The sequence below is a fragment of the Typopeltis vanoorti genome, chromosome 3 (assembly GCF_054136105.1).
Source record: "Typopeltis vanoorti isolate ZY-2024b chromosome 3, IOZ_Tvanoo_1.0, whole genome shotgun sequence".
Classification (NCBI taxonomy): Eukaryota; Metazoa; Arthropoda; class Arachnida; order Uropygi; family Thelyphonidae; genus Typopeltis; species Typopeltis vanoorti.
Window position 1 is genome coordinate 81,738,942 of NC_143551.1, and position 20,967 is coordinate 81,759,908.

Consider the following 20,967-nt stretch of genomic DNA (forward strand, 5'->3'; position numbering starts at 1 on the left):
TTGCTCTCATTTCAGTTCTTTTAAAAACTGCGGAGAACTCATCAACACCCACAGCACTGGAACACTCAACAGCTAATGTGGGACTATTAGTATGGATTTCGTCACTCTCGAGCCACAGATGATCATTTTGTGTTCACCTTCTTCGGACTTATGCCATCGGAAGGATCAGACAAACTCACTTGGTTGCTCTTGGCATTTCTAAGGCGTTTGATTTGATAGATATAGTACAGAGGCCTTCTCAGTGAATTACTATCTATAATATGCTTTTAACCTTCGGACTGGATTGGCATATCCGCTCTGGTAGCATACTGCATGTTATGGAACAGCTTTCTCTTGTACGGTGAGATAGAGGAAGAGAGAGAGAGAGAGCAGGTGAATATACAGAGCGCATTGTGTTAGGATTAAATAACGTGTTAGGATTGAATTAAAATTCCATTCATAACTTCATAGGGTATGACAGTATCCCATTCTTCTTTTTTTCCTTATACCTTGTAGTACCCAAATCATTAGTAGCCGCAGGATCAACCATTACTACCCATGCTGTAAACTATAATATCCTTGCTTTTCCAGTTCGTGGAATTCAATGTTATTAATACGCAATCGTATATAATATCTTTCCCATGAAAGATCCCATCTCACTCCCCCTTACTTTTGATAATATCCAGATATCAACTGAAAATGAGATTTATGGAGTGGCCAACGCCCCGATCTTTTTCCGGTACAAACACACCTCAGCCGTAGCTTCTGCGGTTGCCAAAAAATCGCTGTGTACTTTTTCCACCAAGGCACAATTTCTCACTTCTACAACTACTAATTCTGCATAAAACTGGAAGCCGCTCAACTATGGAATCCTGCTTACTCATTTGGGATAGTGCACACAAAACTTATGTAAGAGTGTTTCATGCTATTCAGAAGAGGAAAACCAGATTAACTGATTCCTCTTTCACAGATCCTCTCTCATGGACGTTACGTTTCTGTCTCATATCTTTTATACAGTATATAACAGAATATGAACAATGTTCTGCTGAAATAGCTACTGTTATTCTTCCCCTTTCTTCCCAATGTGTAAGTACAAGAGCAACTAGTGGTCAAAATCCTATTACCATCCAGCTCTAAACTTATAGAACAAACTTTCGTCCTCCTCTTTTTTTCTATCCGCTTCTATTTTTTGGAACAGCCTCCCTCACCCTGTCCTCTTCAAATACGATATACTCAAATGCGCATGCACGCACGCAAGCACAAATACTGCTTGGAAAGAAGTCAACGGACCCGCCCCCATTATCGAGGTACATCATGACATGTAACGAATCACGTGGTTGCAGCAGGTATAAATTGGAGGAATATGATGCTCCCAAGACAATGCAACTGTGTCCGAGTGAAATAGCTGCGCCAAGGGAACTGAGTGAGTTTGAAAGAGGCGTTGTGATAGTATGCAATGTTGCATGCTTATCTCTTCAGCAAACCGTTGACAAATTGCACCATTCCAGGTAAACAGTCGGTGACACGATAGTGAGATGGAAGCGTAGGGAGTCAGCTACAAGCGGACGACCCACCACATTCACCAAACGTGACCGTAGGGTGCTACACAGGATAATATGGAAAAACCGCCGTTCGTCGGCTGACACGTTGGAAGCTTCGAATGCTGTGTTATCGAGCGACGAATCACGGTACACGCCTCCCCCCTCTATCAAGCAGATGGATTGGTGTCGGTAAGACGAATGCTCGGTTAACATCTCTTACCAGAGTATGTAACTATGAAATTGAGAGATGGCGATGTGATGTTATGGTCCTGTTTTTCTTAGTTTGGCCTCGTACACCTCTTTGGAGGTGCCTAGAACATTGACCTCCGAGAGAGATCTGGATATTCTGAACAATGCAATGCTTTCTACGGAGCTAGCCGTTGTCTCTTTCAGCAAGACTATGCACCGTGTTATACGGTTGCTGCTGTAACTGCGTGGTTTGTGGACATGTACATCATCACGAATGACTGGCATCCACACAGCCCTGATATCAACAATATGGAACATCTGTAGGATGAACTACAGCGTCGAGTGAGGTCTAGGGACGCTCACTCCACAAGAGTCTAGGTAAAGTATCCCCCATGGAATTGTATATATATATATACATATGTGTGTGTGTGTGTAGTTTAAGTATCATTGTATGCTATATCCGCAATTTTATAGTAATGAATGCCATTTATTTTAATCCAGATTATCATTCATGTAGCCCAACCATAGTTAACATCTGGATAAACTCAGTTACGGATTGCATCTCGAGAGACCAAGTAACGATGCCAATTCCAGAGCAGGATACTTCAGGCAAACTTACTTTAATAACGTAAGTCACTAGTGTGTATTTATATCAACATCTATCACACACTGTACAGTATATTTATTTATTTTTTATATTGTTATGTTATGTATTTCTGTTACACAATTGCATATTTCATCACTCACATATCTATAGTTTCATAACAACAGGACAAGTGCAAGATATTTTGTATTTTGAAGCGAATAGCCCCTGACAGATGTAGCGAAATATCCGTAAATATACTTTGAAATATAGAAGAACACGTACTGACTCCTCAATCGGTCTCTTTTCCTTACAATTCGCGCTTGCCTGAATCTCAGTAATTTCAAATAATATTAAAAGCATTGTTATAAATACTCTTACGAGATTCTGTTATTCATTTCACGGTTAGAAAACAATGTAAGGTGATTGTTTTGGCATTTTAAAATTTTAACCATAATTTTTTACCAAATATATAAGTATATCTTTGATATCAAATAGCGTAATCCTTTTAATTTATTGTTTAAATAATTTTATTATTTGCAAGAGATTACAAATTCAGTAATTGTTAAGCCTTTCTCTGAGTTATTCGTATGCGGCCTGAAGCATTCTGCGTGAGTGTGTGTGTGTATATATATATATATATATATGAAAAACCTTTAATGACTAATACCAAGAGATAAAAAGATGACAAGATATATTTAAAAAGATTTTACTAGTTTCGTTGAATAGATCAACATCCTCAGGTATCACAATCAAAGAAGTATATAAAAAATTACAGACTTAAAATTGTAATTTTTTATATACTTCTTTGATTGTGATACCTGAGAATGTTGATCTATTCAACGAAACTAGTAAAATCTTTTTAAATATATCTTGTCATCTTTTTATCTCTCGGTATTAGTCATTAAAGGTTTTTCATAATATTCCAACCGAGTAAAAATGAATTCTGAAAAAAAAAAAAATATATACTATATATATACAGGGATAAATTTGACAGTTTCGTAAGGAAAAAGAAAATCTTCTTTGTATCTATTAAATTTAATGAATTGACAAAAAAACATTACAGGCAGAGTTAGTTACAATACTATCAACAAGATTTACTCAAAATAACCACCATTAGCATCGATCACAGCTTCAATTCTGCTTCGGAACCTCGAACAAGCTGATGCTACAGTCTCCCTGGGAAGGGCCGCAAAAACTGTTTTTATTTTATCCATTAACTGGGCTTTTGTATTACTGGAAGTGCGATTGGTGTCTTTTTCAACTGCGCCCCATACAAAATAATCCATGGGGTTAAGGTCTGGGGAGTTTGGAGGCCAAACATTTGGACTGGTGAAGTCGTAGAAATTTTCAGACAACCATTTTTGACTTTTCCCAGAGGTGTGGCAAGGGGCCGAATCCTGCTGCCATACATACGGCCTACCATTGGCTACCCTTGTTATCCAGGGCTTGACTACAGTTAGCAACTCCACGAACAAAGCCCGAATTCCAATGCCAGGGTTCTTCAACACCTGTTCCTGCAGATTTGCGAGGAATTCTGCTGTACGAACGCAATCAGATCGTCTGCTAGGGATCTTTCTTCTTGCTACATCCTCGTAGTCACCATTGCAAGTCTCTAGTTCATGCCTGATTGTTTTTACTGTATTCAGGGAGCATTGGGCAGCAGTCGTAATATCCTTATTTTGATGGCGGGCACGAATCATCATGATACAAGTTATTCTCTTCCATGATTCAGGTGGGTTCCAGCTATCCATCCTTTCTGACATCTTGTATATGAATGAAGAAGGGTCCAAACTTTTAAATGAAGAGAAGTGTGTGTTAATACATGTAACTTACGGAAAAATATAATTAATTATAAATATGTCAAATTTATCCCGAACACCCTGTATATATAATTTTACTGACTAAAACCACCGAGATAAGACAAAAACTTTAATTAGAGCACAACTAGTTTCGTCGGATGCCAACGTTTTGAGATGTACATACTATCGCAAAAAAAAATGGAAAACTAGCAAGATAAAAAATGAACTTCTCATACAAACAAGTTAGGAATAACAGCAGTCACGTTTGAACTGGCGTCCGCGTGGCAGGTCTGGTGTGAGGCGTTAGTGAGTGGGAACTATCTGGAGAACGCCAAAACTGAATTACTGCGCCGTGGTAAGCTATAACTTAAATTACTGTTCATGTATGAGGGTTCAGAACTATTTCTTTTGATTCTAAGATGCATCTCTAGTTCATCAGGACATTTTTGTAGTAAGATTCCAGTCTATCTGGGTGTTGACGCTCTTCTAAATTACAGTTGGCAGAGAAAAGGACATGACTGGAGAGAGCGCTTACACGGGTTCTGTTGTAAGAGACATCATATATATAATGCTCACGAAAAGGTGCTCACGATAATGCTCACTTGAACATTAGGTCAGAAGCGCCAGGCGGTTCTCCGCATTCCTTAAAAGGCTACGTGGAGGTCTTATATATATATATATATATATAAGCAAACAACAGAAAAATTTCTAATTGAGGTAAGGAAAGAGGGTTTATTTAAACCCATGGAGACAAAATTGGAATACAAAACCAACCAAGTAAAAGTTAGAACCGAAAGATGGAAAAATAAGGCATTGCATGGAAAATACCTTCACAGCATAGAGGACAGCGCTGACAGCAACTTGACCTGGCAATGGTTGAGAAATAGAACACTAAAGAAAGAAACAGAATCGGTAATTTTTGCAGCACAAGAACAGGCCATTAAAACCAACGTTAACTCGAAGCCTTCTCACCATCCTTCCGTGCATTGAAGCTGAACTCCACAGGTACGGCCTCGTCTCCTCATAGGGAAATGAAAAAAGAAAAGCCCCTCTGTTCCCTCTCACTTCCCTTAAATATCTTACTAATCCTTTGTTTCAATCCTGAAGTTTCCGTGATTGCCCTGTGGTGTGATGACATCATTTCGACTCTCTCTCTTCGGACTTCTCTAATGCGGACGTCTGTTTTTGTTCGCAAGACCTTGTGAACTTTTATTTTTGGTGATTCATCTTCCAAATGTTGTTTAATCTCCTCTCTTAGATCTTCATGACTTTCAATATGAATTATTTTACACGAATGTAAAGTATTATTTAAATATTATTCTAACTTCACATCTTACATTATATATACATGTATTTCAAACCCATGTAAAACCGAGCTCGATAAAGTTAACTAATTTTTCTTATCGTGCGAGATTTTACATCATCACTAACGACCTTACATAAATTGTTCACGTGCCAAACAGAATACCAGATAAACCGAACCACTTCCCAACATCATAGATCTCTCCCTCATCAGTCACCCTCCCAAATACACAGTGAATGTAGTGATCCCTCCAGGGTAATTCCGACCACAATCTAGTGCTCATCTCCTTCCCCATGCAGCAACGCTTACAGCCACTCCAATACAAGACTAGTTTGACATAATAACAGTGCCAAGTGGTACAGCCTCCGTGACTTGCTGTTCTTCATTTCCATGATTGGACTGTTGTTTCCAGTCTTCCAACTCACTTCTCTCACTCAATTGCCATCCCCTAACTAAACCCTCATTCTCCAAAAGATGTGCTAAGTGTACAAATGAAAATTCAAGCATACCACAACTGACTTACATGAAGAAGTCCATTCTCCTTCAATGTTTATACCCATGCCCGAAATAGATGCAAGAAAACTATCAATACTTTCAAAACAGAATTTGAACGGGGGAAAAGCAGAAAACTTGCAGGTTGGGCCGAATGACAGCCGTGCCTTTTGGTCTTTTGCCAAAGCAATTGGTCGTAACTTTTGCCCAACACTATTCCCACCCATGTCTTTTGGCACACGTGCAGGTGCCACCCAACATCACTTCACGGTACCCCTTGAAACCCATAAAGTTAACAAATTTCTTTTTCTCCTTCTTCATCTCAGCTACTGTCGTATTATGGAACAGTATTCCCCTTGATGTGTTTCCCGAAGAATACAATATGCAGGCTTTTAAATCAAATGAAACAAGTTTCTCCTTTCGCAATTCACTACTCATATACGGTACTTAACGTACTGTAGGTTGATCAACTAATCTCTCTCACGTATGGGCTCAACATAAAAAAAAATACCATACCAGCCACAAGTAGAAACCTTTATTCGGCATAAGTAAAGTTCACTTACAGAGTATATGCCAAATACTTCGTTCCGTGCATTCCACGTGTTCTAGGCACCTATTTAAGAATGATGCTGGCCAGTAATCTACACATAGAACTTCCTGTGTGCAGCAATTGACTGAAGCATATGTCATCGAACTATGCGCAGAGAATAGAAGAGTATCGGTATTGACAGTCGCATGCCTATAAGGAAACTATTGCATTAAAAAATGAGGTAACGCTTTTTATTCCCTTATAGGTAGCAGGCAAGGACATTTAGCACTGTTCAACTTTTGGAGACTGAGCTGGCAGTTCAATCTCCACTGGTAGCCATTCAGAGATAGCTGGCCCAACACTATCACTAGTTTAAGCCGCCCGCAGTGAAGAGACGGCTCAACAAGTGCTGCCATCTCATGGTTCCTAGCCCTAACACAATATTTTTAATGTGTGAAATAGTGTGGGTTCTGCGGTCGATTTTCGTGAATTTACGGGACTAAAAATCTGAGTTTCTGGGAGAAAAAAAACCGCTTGCCCGTAGAGTTCGACTAACTCGACGCTCTTCTTCGGGCACTTTAGCGCTGAGGATTGCAATCATTACTTCCACTGAGCTACACAGGCTCAATGTATTAAAGAAAAGTTTCTAATTCATTTTTAATATATATATATATATGTTTGGGGGATATACGCGCAAAATATTCTTAATTTCTTACGCTTCTCTAGAGGGATAGACACACACACACACACACAGAGAGAGAGAGAGAGAGTGAAAGTGGCTTTGTGGTAATGTTTCAAGTTATTATGAGGACTTTTCATACAGTTTAACAATTTCTTCTAAGTATGCCACATAAGCAGCTTTCTTTCCATTAACTTTTATAATATATTAAATTTCATAAAAACTTGTATTTTTCAGTTCTTTGGCTGTGGTGATGACATGTATGAAGGAGCTTGGCGGGGAGGACTGCCGTTATGCAACATATGAATTTTATGAATTTTCCCTACAAAAAATTTTCGGAATGATTCAAAACTTTCTAGACAAACCAGGTAGGATTAGCTTATAAATGATTATGTGATTTGAAGTTTGTTTTTTATGGTTGTATATATAGCGCATATTATATCAATAATGCCAGTACAATTCCAATTTCAGCATGCATTGTTCACACACACACACACACACACACACACACACACACACACACACACACACACACACACACACACACACACACACACACACACACACACACACACACAAATTTCCCTAGTAGACAGGTTTGTATTTTCAGTTTTTAATAGCGGAAAGAAAATAAGCAGTATACATAGAAATAAATAAAAACACAATTCCATTTTATTCTCCAAAGTGAATATTGGATCTCTTTTATTTCTAACTTTTGTTTGATAATAAGTTGACAATTGGTTTCCACCTTTAGTTTCACGGTTTCTTGAACCTTCCTGGTTCAAGAAACCGTGAAGAAGAACCAAAGAACTTGAATTTCCTGTATAAGAATCTACCATGCCTGGCAAATATTAATTAGCTCGGAACCTGCTGGAAATAGGCTTATTAAATGTTCTTCTGGTTGACGAGTAGAACTAAACTTATAACAGTCTTATTTCTGATGACGATCTCTAGCATTATCTTTGATTTTTTTATGTTTTTGTTCATACACGCACAAGCTCTCTGCGAAAAGTGCTAACTCCGACTCTGTGAAAAGTCAGAGGAATAGAAATGGTTAGGCTTTCTAATACCATGAGAACATCAATTACAAAAACATATCCTATAAGACATTTATATTGTTTTATTTGTGACTGCTTCTGAATAAAATCTCATGATTTACGTTTGATGATAACGGAGAAAGGGGGGGGGGGAAGCTTTCGTATTGTTTCGTTTTTACTTTCACCGTGTGAGCAGTTTGCACGCTATATGGACTCCATTCTCGAAATGACTAAATTTTCATCTTTGTTAAGGTCAACTAGAACATCCAATATGAATAAATATGAATAACCGCAAAACAAAACAAACAGAAAAAAACTTTATACGCCCAATTATTTTCAACCTCTAAAAATTAAAGTGCTGATGATGATATCAAAATGATTATCAAAATCGTGATGAATTATTGCTGTATACCGGGTACGAAATTCGGATCGAAATCCATAGAGTTTCATGCCGAAAAACTATCGGCGAGCCCAAGTGTAAATGATCACTTGGGTAGTACAACACCAGGGCAACTCCATGCAAAGGTGGAGCAAGCTCCTTCACTAACTTTAATATTCTCTCATAATGTAAAGCCCAGCTCCTAAGAGATGTGTATATATATATATATTGTTTTACATTATGAGATGAGGTCACTACCCAGACCGGTTTCAACCTTATGTATAGGTGAAGCGGGCTCTAAAAATAAGACGATCCTGAAAGATCGCCCAACTCAGCGTTGTTCCACTCGATGACAGACTCACCCCGTCACCGAGAAGAACTACTCAGCATTGGCTCTACCCAGTGTCAAGCTCACCCCACCACCAAGCAGAGCCATAATCTCAGCGGTGGCCCCCACTCAGCAACAGGCAAAAACCTACCTCTAAGTGGAGCCTCTCAAAGCCAGATCCGTCCCTCACCGGTTTCCACCTTATGTACAGGTGAAGCGGGCTCCGAAAATAAGACGATCCCGAAAGATCGCCCAACTCAGCGTTGTTCCACTCGATGACAGACTCACCCCGTCACCGAGAAGAACTACTCAGCATTGGCTCTACCCAGTGTCAGGCTCACCCTACCACCAAGCAGAGCCATAATCTCAGCGGTGGCCCCCACTCAGCAACAGGCAAAAACCTACCTCTAAGTGGAGCCTCTCAAAGCCAGATCCGCCCCGCATCGGTTTCCACCCTCATTGGGGGTCTCATCAGTGAGCAGGTAGACCTGGAACATCAAGGTTTCAAGTGAACACGAACTTACGTACCTCTACAATCGAATTGCCAAAGTGGTGTACTCCTATATTTATTGTTAATCACTAATTTAATAAGCCGAAAGGCTAATTTACCGGCGAATATGTTAATAGAAAGGGGATGGTAAATCCCTTTATGTTTTTAAAGCCGGGTACGAAACTCGGATCGAAATCCATAGAGTTTCATGCCGAAAAACTATCGGCGAACCCAAAAAATATTATAGTTAGTGACGTAGCTTGCTCCACCTTTGCATGGAGTTGCCCTGGTGTTGTACTACCCAAGTGATTATTTACACTTGGGCTCGCCGATAGTTTTTCGGCATGAAACTCTATGGATTTCGATGGATTTCGATCCGAGTTTCGTACCCGGCTTTAAAAAACATAAAAGGATTTTACCATTCCCCTTTCTATTAAGCTACTGAATATTTTAAAGTCAGATCGTAACGACATGTGGCCATCGCCAGTTTCAAAACCATGGACTTAAATATATAAACATAGCAGAGAATGAAATTTTGTGTTAGCGCTATTTAACATGGCAGTTTTTGATTTTAAAAAAATTATTACCGCATCCGCTAGTTAAAATAATCATGGAAAAATATTTGTACAAATATCTAGTATCATGCACTTATGTTGCAACTTAGAAAGGGGCAAAATGCATACAACGCCATAGTTTCAATTTTTAAAAATAAATAAAACATAAAATAAGGTTTAGTAATATTTAAGAGTTAAAACTGAGGATGATGAAGTACAATTACATTTTCTAGAATTCTTTCGTGGGACAATCAATGCATGAATTCGGAGTTCGTGCAATTTGTTGCTCAACAGTAGTTGCACACGAGATACATGGAGATTGGATTAATTAGTATCTTTACTATAAACAATACCTCTTTGGATAATAAAATGAGTTTAAAATACTTAAAGAAATTTAAGCTTCTCTTAAAACATTTCGATAAGAGTTCATTGTAACCGTAAGAAATTTTTCTGTTTAAGCAGTTGATATGAGAAAAGTATTAAAATACTGTGCTATAATGCTTGTAGTTTGCTGTGTTGTGTGAATATGGTTTTGTTTAACTCAACATAATGCATATTTAAATTCAAACCTTTCCATTATTTGTTCTTATATACTCATATTATTTATATCGCTTTTATAAATTCATATGAATATTATAATAAGCAGTATAAAGGATTAAATCATTCATGTGTATAAGAATGTCACAAGTATATTTGAACCAACAACATATTCTGAGTGTGGCATTTTGTTTTGTAGGTGGAAATTTAAAATATTCCTTTGATTGCATCTGTTAAAGGAGTAAAGGTACATTATTGATAGAGTATTCGTGTGCATATATGTGAGATAATTTTCATGGTATTAGCTACGTTTAGCGTTATTCCGCTGTTTATTTAATGAATTGCTTTATTTATAAAATATAGTATCTTCCTTCGTTATCGTTTTCATGGAGAAATTCATTTTCACATCCTTAAATGTTTTCATTTGGAAAAAAAAATTCTTCGGCAATAAATTGCAGGTGATGATAGGTAAGAAATCTATATACTCACACATGTTGAAATAAAATATAATTAAATGTTGATGAAAGTGATTTGAATAAATATTACATATTTTAAGTTAACTGAATATTTCAACACCAGTAATATAAATACCAAGTATGATTTCATGTTGGTTTTAGTAAAAGACCTTGAGGCTTATTTTATGTTTGATAATAAGTAATAATAATAAGAGAAGATATTGATCTCTCACTCTCTGCAATGAGAGGTTTAGCGGGTTCATGATTGTAAACTAATAGATTTTGTGTTAGAGACTAATGAACTGAACCAATAGACAATTATCTCAAATGAGTTACGACTATTAACAAAATATTGAATATCTTAAATAAAGATATTTTAAAAACGAACTAAACTCCGTAAGTATATTCCTTATTAGAGCATATTTCTTGACTCATTGATGTTCTATATTTGAATTGCTTTTGGTACATTTATGAAAGCTTACAAGGTGATAAAAATTAAAGTATCCCTGCCTAAGGCCTTGTGGAGTGCCATATTCTGATCTATTTGCTGCGAAACATTGCAGGAATAGATCGTGAATCATGTGAAAGCGATATCTGAGAAAACAAAAGTTCTAAAATCCACCACCAGGTGTCGTTGTAACCATCGAATGCATGGAATTTGCATATTACGCAAATCTTTTTAAACTCAGGTGAGATTCAAATATGGACACGGGATTTCCCCCCTATATTCTGGTTCTGAATATCGTTCACAGTGATGGCTCTAACCTTGCCTTAACATGTTTTGCTCGTGAAGCTGTATCACCTAAATAATTGCAATATTGTTGCTGCACTCCGCGAATTTCGTTGCCTGAAAAAATGTCGACAAGGTCTACTATTTCTATGTTCTCTGTGAGGAATGATTATGATTAGTCGTTTTGAAGAAACGGAAACGTTTGGAACTAGACTTGGCAGAGGTCGCAAACCAATCAGTTCATAACAAGTGAATGAAGTTGCTACTTCCGTTTTGGAGCAGGCCACGAATAACGCGGCGTTGGTTCCTGCAGTGCACATTCTGTATCAAGACACATGGATGTGCCTTACACAACTATCTGGAAAATTCTACGGAAGATTCTGCTTTTCTACCTGTTGTTCAAGATAACCCTTACACAGGAGTTGTATCCGAAGGAATTTGAAACTCGACTGACATTCTCTTTAACATTCCTTGTTCGGGTGCAGTTGGACACTACGTGGCCATGGATGATTTTGTGAGGGAGATGAGGCTCACTTTGTATTAGAGACTAATGAATTGAACCACTAGACAATTATCTCAAATAATGAGTTCGACTATTTACATGAAAGCAGCTGTGAATATCCACAATTGTCAGGTTTGGGTTACGCAAAACTGCATGCAATCTAACGAATTCCTTTACTTTCACCCAAATTTACTTTCTAGTGCGGGTTTACAGCTTCCTTTATCACCGGACCATTCTTTTTGAAGACATTAGCCAATCGAATCCTGTGACCTTCCCATTTACTGCTATAGGATAAACAATTTTGTTGTGTCACAGCTACAGTAGTGCCTATGCATGGATTCAGCCACTTTAAACCAAGATGGAGCGCACTCCACACATCGGTTGATCCGTACAAGAGAACATTTTACGGAAGCCAGACTGATCAGCCGTGGGTTTCCCACTGCTTGGCCGCCTCGTTCACCTGATCTGGCTCTGGGAATTTCTCAAAGCGTGATCATCCTGATAACTTGCCAGCGCTGAAAGACAGCAACCGTAACATTTGCGTAACATCAGTCCCGATCAGTTGCGTTTTGCGTCGAACACACTGTGCACAAAGGAGCAGCTTGTTTCATACCCGGAAGGACAGCACATTAAACAATACAGCCTATGAATGCATAATGAAAGTGAATAAAAATGTTATTTATGTTTGTGCTGCTTTTCTCCACACACACACACACACACACACACACACACACACACACACACACACACACACACACACACACACACACACACACACACACACACACACACACACACACACACACACACACACACACACACACAGAGAGAGAGAGAGAGAAATTACTACATCTGCATTTGGTATATCATACAGTCTCCTGGTGCTGGATTTTGGAACTGCTCTTTTTGTTTCTTAGATATCGCTTCCGCATGACGCACAATGTATTCCTGTAAAGTTTCACAGCATTTAGATCACTGGAGGCCTTAATCGGGACACTTTAATTTTTATCCCGCTGTATATGCTAAAAAAAAACTAAATTGATTAGGTGGTTTTCCGTTTATATTTTTCATAGTCGTTGGTTAATTTCAGATTTTTACTGCTTGGTGGTTTTCAGTTTTTCTCCGGTGCACATTTTCCCCTAAAATTAAGCTTGATAGCTATTTACATTTGTGGTTTTCCATATGCTTAAATTCGTAACTGAACCAAAAAGTATGAATTAGGAAAATCGCACGTTAATGAATGAAACTTTCACTTTAGCCTTTTCACTACTGATTTAATAATATCATTTAAAAACTTTCAGTGTTATTTTAATATTTTTTTTTAAATTTGGGAATTACAACTGCAAAGACATTTCTCTGTGACTTCAATAACTGGCCAATTAAGCACTTAATGTTTAATTAGTAAAAGACAAATACTCAACCTTAAGAATGTACTAACCACTATATTTAACAGATTGAATGACAGGCCCCAAGTGGTACCTCCGGTGGTTAAAAATGACCTATACTGCTAAACAGCGATGACTGCGAATGTGTTAATTAAAACAGTTCTTTTGAGGTTTTACATATGAAATGTGATTATTTTTTCAACATTTTTATTGAATTTTGAAGTATTTCATGGATATTTAGAGATATCTTCGAGATATCTTTTCTGTTTCTCAAACTGGTTTATTCGTCTTGGTGCACACAGATTATGCAGTACATGAGAATGCTCCGCATTAGTTTCTTTTCTACGTGGCACATTATCGATGACCCGAAGAAAGGTATTGTTATATATTCGATTCTAGTTGCGGATTAGGGGAAATTTTTGAGACTTTTTATTTAGCTGGTTCCCAAATCACTCAAATTTGTTTTATGTAAAATTCGGAATTTTAACCACGTAGCCCTAAACATTGACAGTAAAACTTTTGCAGCCTTTGACTGGTTTAGAATCGGGAAATAGTAGCAATTTTGTCATATATTCGCCCAAGTATCTTTTAAATTCATCTGTTCTCATGAGTACTGCTATCGATGACTTTTCTTCCCACACAATCTGCTAATATAGGTGTATAGAATAAAATTTTCTCTTGTTGGCTTCAATCTCCTCTTCCATAGTTTTACTGATCAGTATACATTCTTTCTTCTTGTTAAATAAACCAGTAAGCACAACTAAACAGTTAAAAACTTTAATTATATGAACAATCCGAGTTCTGAATTCAAATCCGGTGCTATCTAGAACAAGACAGAGGAGAATATCGAATGTTTCCTAGCAAAACATGACTACATTTCCCTCATCTGAGAAATTAATTTTAAAAAAATGGCAACCTCTTTAGATCTCAACGCTATTGCTTGTGAACAATTTCTCACTTTGTAAATCTCAAAGTCGTCCTATATTATAATACTATCAGTCTTCGTGGTTTAACGCTGAAAACATTCTTCATTCGTAAAAATCCTTAATTGCATCCAGAAGCAGAAGTCCGACTAAAGAAAGTGACTAGATACATTTAAGGTTACTCTTCTTTGCTCCTGTCTCTAAATCCATCCGGGATGCTGATGTACTATAAGTTTGGTAGCCTCTCGTATGTGTATGTATGTGCGCGATATAAAAAAAAAACATTAATAAATTGGTAGATTTAATTTGAGTTTTCTAGCTGGATGATATTTAACTTATCTCACTTGAACAACGAGATTAAAATGAACCTGTTGTATATTACTCCATATGTAATAGATTATTTTCATTTTTATTAGACTAATCGCGTTTCATTCATGGGATGAATCCCAGAAATTAAAAGGGTTATATTTTGTCTTTTGGCCGTTATTGTATACTACTACATACTACTATAGTATACACTATAGTAGTATTAGTATTGTATACTACTACTACATACTACTATAGTATACACTATAGTAGTATTAGTATTTTATACTACTACTACATACCACTATAGTATATACTATATGCTACTATAATATACAAGTATTATAAACACGCCCACAATACGCGTAGCATTGTGGGCATATTGTGCGTGTAGAGTGGAATTATCCTCCTGAAGAATAAGTAACTTTTTTATTTTAATTCAGAATATTAGGTTAACTTGTTATAGTTTTGTTTTAAACGGGAGTGGGATTCACCGAGTAGATAGTTTATAAGTAAACGTTGTGTTTTATTTTATTTTATTTTTTTGATGAAATACGATGTTGTCGGCATGGCACCAATGAGTGGACGAACAATTGCGGTAAAAACCACTTTGTCAGGCGATTTGAATTTGCGGGATATTATTCAGTGCAATGTGTGTGAAATGTATTTGTGAATAAAATTAAAGTGAGCGTCTGTTAGGTGACGAGAACGTAGCAAATATTAGTAGAGTGGACAGTACCAACGGTAAGATGAAAAATGATGTTATTAATGTCGAACCTGCCGCCGTAGAAATAGAGAACAAAATGGACATTCATAAAAATAAAAAAAAAACTGCGCCCTCGAATGCTATCCTTCATAGGACAAAGCGCGAAATTTCAAAATTGCAGAAGCGACAAGAGATTAGCGGGACTGAAAAGAGAAAGAAGCAGACGGTCCGAAGGAATAATAAAGATAGACCGAACAAACAAGGAAATCAAATTAAGGAGGAATTATATACGGAGACTCAATGATCAGGAAAATACTTAATGAAAGTGTAACAAAATCGTGTTTTCCGGGTGCAGATATTCACGATATCAGTCACCATCTGAATGCAAAAAGGTAATTCGAAGTAAATGATTGTCTTGATTGGTACAAATGATTTGAGAGGAGAGAAGTATTCTATGAGGGAGGATGTAAAGGAATTGTAAGAAGAGGCAAAACTGAAGATCGAGAAGGAGAAGATTGTAAGTCTCTTACCACGCTATGATAGAGGCGAACTGAGGAGGAGGAGGAGAAGGAGGAGTAGGGCATTGATAGCCAATGAGTCTATATGTAGATTGTACAGAATGAATGATGTAGAAATTATGAATCTGTGATCTGTGTTTGACGGAAAGAAGGATTTTGTACAATGCTGATGGACTGCATCTAAATAGTTTTAATTTTAGGCTCACTGAGCATGCTTAAGCAAATTCAGCGAATTTTAGGCAATTAGGGTGGAAGCAAGTGTGTTTATGTGAAGGCACCCATGAAGCGAGTGAGTGTGAGAATGACCAAGTGAGGAATCTAGTCTCTCAAGCAAAAGTATTGAATAGGTTGTCAATTCAGAAAGCAAAGGTGGCTTGGGGAATAAAGAGATGTTGCCGTTTCTATATACTAATTCCAGAAGTATCAGGAACAAGAAAGAGGAGTTTTTGGCATTGGTTAGTGCAACCTCGCGAAACGCTACAGGCATTTGTGAGAATTAGCTAATAGCAGATGATGTAGTTACAGGGACATAATGTGACGGGTTTAGTATTTTTAGGGAAGATAGGATGGAGAGAGAGAGTGAGAGAGAGAGAGAGAGAGATAGGATAGAGAAGATGGGATGGGGGATGGATAATGCTGATGACAGCAGATGAACTGCAGCCAAAAGAAGTAGGAGATAACGGGAAGGTAACACTTCATTTGACGCAATCTAGACTGAAATTAAGGCCAGTAAGACAAAATATGGAGTTGGTTGTTGCTAGGGAGTTCAGGAAGACGGATGATCTGGAAGACACACACACATCGCCAAATTAATACAATGAGTACAGGTTGTGTGATTATTATGTGGCCCTCAACTATGGACATATAGACGGGAAAGAAAAAGTCATGTGGCAGGAAGGAAATAGAATTTATATAACTACTAAGGATTTAATTACTTAAGGCAGAATGTGATGGAGGAGACTAGGGGATGAGAGGGTATTGGAGCTGACTAATAGGATCAGAAGAGCTATCCATAACCAAGGTGACCATGCGATCTTGACTTGGGATTCTACAACATGAGGATTATTCTGTCAAGAAATATTTGGAACTAGAAGGCTGGTGATTATGACAAACTTAGGATGAAACTTAAATCTGTGCCGTGGCACTGCAGGGTAAGGATATTAGTGTGTTAGGTTGAGTGATTATTATGTGCCCTCAACTATGGACATATATGCTGATCCTTAACTGCATAGGATGTAGTTAAGGGTCATCTAGAGGAAGCAGTATTAAATTGTATAGCTTAGGTAAGGAGGTTTAATTAGGTAGGAGTAGATAGATGAGTAATATCATTAAGCACGAGATGCAGAAGAAGAAATTTCTATGGAGGATATATAAAGAGGAAGGTGACTTGCATGGCAAGGAAGCAAATTATGAGAAAAATCTAGCCAAAGCAGGCCAAAGGAAATCCCAAAGAGTTTTTTTCGTTATATGGCAAGTAAGAGGAAGAATGACTATGGAAGATTAACCTTAATGAGTGATGACGGGCACGAGGAGACAGAATCAGATAAAATAGTTGAATTAATGAGTGACCACTTTGCAAGGGTATATCCTAGTGAGGTTACTGCTTTAATCTATGTGACAGACACTGATTTGGGAATAGAAGTAGATGAATTGGAATTGGAACCTAACTAGGCTCTTTAATTTAAGTCTCAGCTCAGGTAGATTTCCAAGGGAGTGGAAAAAGGGCAAAATAATTCCCTTGCATAAGGGAGGTTCTAAGATTGCAGTCGCAAATATAGACCAATCGGTATCTCAGGCGTGGTAGTAAAAGTATTAGAAAAAGTGGTCAAAAACAGAATTCAAGAAGATGTATATTCACAAAGCCATGTTGACCATCATACAGTAGCATATATAAAAATATGATACTGTACGATGGTCTACATGGCTTTGTGAAGGGCCGGTAATGCCTTAATAATTTACTAACTTTTTTATAGTAGATTTGAATAAAGGAAATGTCTACATGATGATTTTACTCATTTTGCACAGGCATTTGACACAATACCTCATGGAACTCTTTTAACCAAATTAGAACAAATGGGGTTAGGCATGTAGGCTGGTTAGGCTGGTTAAGTAGATAAGAGGATGGCTGCTGGACAGATATAAAAAAGTGGTATATGGTGGTGCAGAATTCAGGCGAAAACAGGTGACTAGTGGTGTGGCACAAAGTGAACCTTGTGCCACACCGCTATGTATTATTTATTTATAATTTGTGCATAAATGATATAGGAAATAACCTGAAAAGAAATATTCAGTTGTTTGCTGAGTATGCGAAATTAGGTAAAGTAATAGATAACCAAGACGATTTAAATAGATTGTCCGTATCGGCAAAAAGATAATGGATATCAGTTTAAATCTAGAAAAGTAAAGTTATGAATTTTGTGATAAATAGATTACAAGCTGTGTATCACATTGATGGCACTTTACTCCAGGAAACAGATGATGCTAGAGATTTAAGGGTAGTGGTAGATAGAAAGTTAAAGTTTAGAGGAACATATTGATAAGGTAGCTAAGGTAGCCCGTAAGATTACTTAGTTGTTGAAGAAGACATTAACATGTAGATATAAGGAAGAGGTTATTCCTCTTCATTAGGCCTTGATACGCCCACATCTAGATTTATTGTGCTCAAGCCAGGTCCCTTGGGTTTCTTGGGGATGAGGAAGCGGTGGAGAAGATTCAGAAACAAGTGACCAAGTTGATGAGTAGCCTGTGGAATGTTCCCTATGAGGATAGATTGAGGGTGCGTGGATTGCAGAAGTTGGTTGATAGGAGAAAAAGAGGGGATATGATAGAGATATTTAAGTTGCTTAAAGGGTTTTATAGGATTGATGCAGGGGAAATATTTCAGCACTTGGCTAGAGGCAGAATGAAGGGTCATCCTTGGAAATTGAATAAAGGTGTGGTTAGTAGGGGGTGTGAGGGCTAGATTGTTTGCTTGGAAAGTTGTGAATGAGTGAATGGACTGCCATAGTCAGTTTTGAGCGCTTTGTATGTTAATGGGTTCAAGGAGAGGTATGATAGATTGTGTGGATAGTTTGGATCCCCCGCAATGAGTTTTCAGACTCCATGGAGGTACCCGTATAAGGATACTAATGATAATGATAATAATACTTAAGTAGAAATATTCAGCTTTCATGAAGAATACAAATTAAAATTATAACTTTCATCATACTTGTACGGGGGGGGGGCTCCGAGATGTGTCCGCAATAACATGTGCCTTCAAGTTACATTTGTACGACTTTTTAATCAAATCTACGCTAGTCAGCTTTAGATGGAAATTATATTTTCTCATTCGGAACTGCATTTTTTTTAATTAAGATATCCGAAAACAGCATTTATGACTGTTTATGGGTTTATTAACTGCAATAAATGTATAAATGATTTAGGCATTTATTGCAGTTAAAACAAAATTTGAATGTGATGTTAGTTGTTCCGGCATTCATTATAAACAACCAAATTCTTTTTTTTAATTGCTTAACATTTCATTTTATTAAATAGTTTCTTTGAGTCTCCGTGGCTCATTCTATGTAGACGAATCCCTTTGGTCGGAAAGACCTGGGTGCGATTCCCGTCAGTGACGTGAGGAATCTTTATCTGGTATCTTTTGACTAAAGATGAGTTAGCCGATCTGATACGGAGGTAGTTTTTTTTTTTTTTTTTCACTCGGAAACTCCGGATTTTCGTTCCCAGAATCGGCAAATCGGCCCCGTGAACACACGCACATCTACAGACATAGAACACACCGGTAGGCATAGGGCCAACCACCTTATCCTCGAGACGGTCGCGGTTGTGAAGTCCACAGCTTAGAACCTAAATGGTTCGTGAAAAGCTTAAGACAAGAAAAACAGTTTTTTAATCATTCACTTTGTTATGTTTGGTTATATTATTATAGTGATACTTTTTATTGTGAATTTATTATGAATTTTTTCTGTCAGTTACTTTGTATTTAAGTTTAAAACAAGATTTTTTTCTTTACCACGTTTTTCAGTATTTGCAACAATTTGCTGAGAGGTCTTTTACTAAAAGCAATTATTATGAAATCATAAAGCTGTATTTCTGCAACGAATATATTCAGTTACTTTTTTCATATCAGTTTTTATTCAAAAATGCGACTTTCTAATCTTATCATTTCATTTATTTCTGATTTTCAGAAGCCTATTGGTTCAGTTCAAAAAATTAACATTAAGATATTGAATAATTAAATCATAGCTGTCTAAATTTTTCGACTTTATTGTATTGTTGATTCATTAGCTTTTCATTATACATTATTGTATAGAAACAAATATTCACTAAGTAGTTAATTTGTGCTGTATAAACTAGGGCTGAAGTATCACATTTAATAGGAACCCCTCCTTGTATTTTGGAAATCATGAGCGATTGGGAAAAAATTCGTAGTCAATACATTTATCATCATACTTCATTACGATATGTTTCTGTTCTGTTAATATCTTCTACGTTCACACCTCTCTGCAATAAAGGTATGAACGTAGAAGATACTCATTCCGTTCGATAGAATGTTTTTACGAGTGAGAGGTTTGTTCCCAGCGTAAATGGAGCTATGTGTTCTGTAACACTGGAGCTATGTGTTCTCAATTATTGGGAAAATATACTGTGTTGAATCTAATAATCTGTTCATCTTGGTGTATTCCATCCAAATACCATGTATACTGAGCGCTACTGAGTGACTAGCTTCTTTCTTCAGCATCCGGAACTACTACCACTTGTAACAGAATTTTCCGTGCTTGCTCCAGTGCGCTGATTCAACCACCTAACCATACGTCAACAAGTTTGAGAAGAATTCCGGCGGAATGCTTATGCTGCTGCCATACACAACGAAAAAACGCACGCATAAAAAATTACATTTTTCGTCTACAGTTCATGTGTCTAGATGAATTGCCATTTTGAATTTTTCTCTTTGCACAATAATTACTGTGCAAAGAGAAAAATGCGTGCGTGCGTGCGTGTTTACGTGTATGTCGTCAAA

At 37.3% G+C, this 20,967-nt stretch overlaps 1 protein-coding gene across 4 annotated transcripts in view; it reads left to right on the forward strand.

The window, feature by feature from the left end:
* Positions 1-20,967, forward strand: part of LOC150108319 (uncharacterized) — a 337,096-nt gene that overhangs the window by 210,041 nt on the left and 106,088 nt on the right. For all 4 annotated transcript variants that reach the window (XM_090390692.1, XM_090390693.1, XM_090390695.1 and 1 more), the window contains exons 35-36: positions 2,211-2,337; positions 7,335-7,465. In XM_090390692.1, coding sequence (XP_090246818.1) covers positions 2,211-2,337; positions 7,335-7,465 — 258 coding nt within the window. The remainder of the gene's footprint in view (positions 1-2,210; positions 2,338-7,334; positions 7,466-20,967) is intronic.